The 2,526-nt window shown below is 40.1% G+C and overlaps 1 protein-coding gene across 1 annotated transcript; it reads right to left on the bottom strand.

Annotated features, from left to right (window-relative positions):
* Nucleotides 1–806: 806 nt before the first annotated feature.
* On the bottom strand, nt 807–1,733 carry LOC103607767 (olfactory receptor 1A1-like). The gene has a single exon (XM_008592227.1). It carries the CDS (start codon nt 1,731–1,733, stop codon nt 807–809), a length of 927 nt encoding a protein of 308 aa, XP_008590449.1.
* Between the last annotated feature and the right edge of the window lie 793 nt (nt 1,734–2,526).

Below are 2,526 nucleotides of genomic sequence, written 5' to 3' on the forward strand. Positions count from 1 at the left end.
AGTATACACCTATGCAGCTAATTCCCTGTATTAAATCTTGGTTTTAAAATACTGGGTGCAATTTCTTTTTTTCATTATTTTTGGTGGCTGTCTAGTGTGGGGATCCAAACGCTTGACCATGGTGTTACAAGGGTGCTCTGTAACCACCTGGGTACAATTTCTTTTTCCCGAATGGATCTTAACTGACCCTAACTGACATACCAGCTCAATAATGCATGGAAAATAATGTTCAGTTTATTATGTCTAATCATTATCATATTATATTTCAGAGACTAATATTTTTATACATTTATTCTGCTCTCCACCAACATTTATTTGATACATTTTCCATGACCAAGATAGTGATGGTAGGTAATGTGTTAACACAGCTTTTATTATCGGAGACTTACAAGTGTATTAGGGGTGACTAACCATGATAGTCCAATGAAAATTTACATTTAATAGTGATTTATAGCTTTCAAAGCATAAGTTATTTGTGACCCACACACCCTGTGACAGAGAGGCAGATATGATTTTTCCTAATATGAGAATGCTGAGGCTCAGACTTGCTCAACATTGCTAGACGGTGGAACAGCTGGGACACAAACTTAATATTCTTGTGCTGGCACTGTGTGAAAAGAGCAGAAAGATGTAAAAAGTAATAATTTTAATAAGATGTCTCATTTAACTGTTACCAGATTTGTGGAAGGGGAATTTCTGGCTGGAAAGACCAACAGTAACTTCTTGGAGGGTGATAACATTGAAGCTGGATTTCCAAGTGCATTCTAATTGGAAACATCAGTATCCAATGTATGCCCTCACACTGGTCACGAGGGGATTTTCTTGCTGAAGAGTTTCCACAGGGCAGCCTTCATGTCTCGGTTTCTCAGACTATAAATGAAAGGATTTAACATTGGCGTCATTGCAATGTACATCACAGTAATCACTGCATCTTTTAGGCTGTACCTAGTCAGAGGGCGTAAATATGTGCCCATGACTGTCCCATAATACAAAGAAACAACTGTGAGGTGGGAACCACAGGTGGAGAAGGCTTTGAGCACACCTTTAGTGGATGGAACCTGTAGGACCGTGGAAAAGACCTGAACATAGGAGATAATGATACATAGTAATGGCACAGAGAAGACACCAACCCCTAGGTACATCATCTTCACATTAAAGTGAATATCAGAACAGGACAGCTTGAGCAAAGAGGCAATGTCACAGTAGAAGTTGGTCACTTCCTTGCTGCCACAAAAGGACAGGCCAGCTGTGAGGAGAGTGTGGGGGAGGGAATTGGTGATTCCAGCCACCCAAGACCCAACAATTAGCAGAACACAAGATTTTGGACTCACAATTGTTGTGTAGTGAAGTGGGCGGCTGATGGCCACAGCTCGATCATATGCCATTACAGCCAAAATATAGCTGTCTGTGTTACCCAAGGCAAGCATGAAACACATCTGTGTTAGGCATCCCCCAAAGGAGATGGATTTGCTGCCTAAGAGATGGCTAGCCAGCATCTTAGGGATGGTTACAGATGAGAAGAAGATGTCCACCAAGGAGAGGTTGGCAAGGAAAAAATACATGGGGTTGTGAAGGCGAACGTCAGAGTGAATGGCCAAGATGATGAGCAGGTTTCCAGTCAATGTGATGGGGTAAATGAACAGGAAGAGGATGAAGAAATATTCTTGTTCCTGCTGACCATTAACTCCCAGGAGGATGAATTCCAGGGGCGATGACTGATTTACTTCTCTCATGGATTCTTTAGCAGAAAAGGGAGAGGAATCCAGAATTATTAGTGAATTACTGTGTGTAATGATATTCCTTATCCACTACTTTGGACTCTACGATTCAGTTACATCTATACCTGGGTTTACTAGATCCATAGATAGGCATTACTCGGAGAAACCACCTGTTGGTGTGTGAAACTAGTTGAAAGCCCTGTATACTAAGGTCTGAGTGGGCAATCCATTAGTCAGAGGTGCCCATCCTCTCCAAACTCAGCTCTACCACCCAAAAACCTAGGATTTAATTATTTCACATTTAATTTTATAATCTATGTGCTATTCACTTTGGTAGGTCTCATGGAAAAATCATAAATATTTGACAATATAGTTTATTCATCTATTTATTCAATGAAAAGACATTGTCTCTGCTCTCGAGGACCTTTCAACTTAATAGAGATGCCAGAATCACACACTAATCTTATTACACATGATAAGGAAAGGACAGTATTTTGAAGTTTCTGAAATAACACACCAGTAGAAAGAACGTGTAGTGCAAGAGCACTCTGGAAAATTAGATGCATTCTAGTGACCAAACTCAGAGGGATCCCAGAAGCCAGGAGGTAACAGGTATTTACACTGCCATTAGAAGATTATAAATAACAAAGAGCACTGGGGTTAGATCCTAGCAAATCAAACGCAGTAAATTTCCTACCCAGGATTCCCATCCTCAAAGTAGGATTAAAATATCTCCTTTAATAGGTCTTATCTGTTTCCAAACACTTAAATATATGTAATCTAATGTTTCCCTCTTCCATCTTCTCTT

The sequence above is a fragment of the Galeopterus variegatus genome, unplaced genomic scaffold, assembly GCF_000696425.1.
Source record: "Galeopterus variegatus unplaced genomic scaffold, G_variegatus-3.0.2 Scaffold7699, whole genome shotgun sequence".
NCBI lineage: Eukaryota > Metazoa > Chordata > Mammalia > Dermoptera > Cynocephalidae > Galeopterus > Galeopterus variegatus.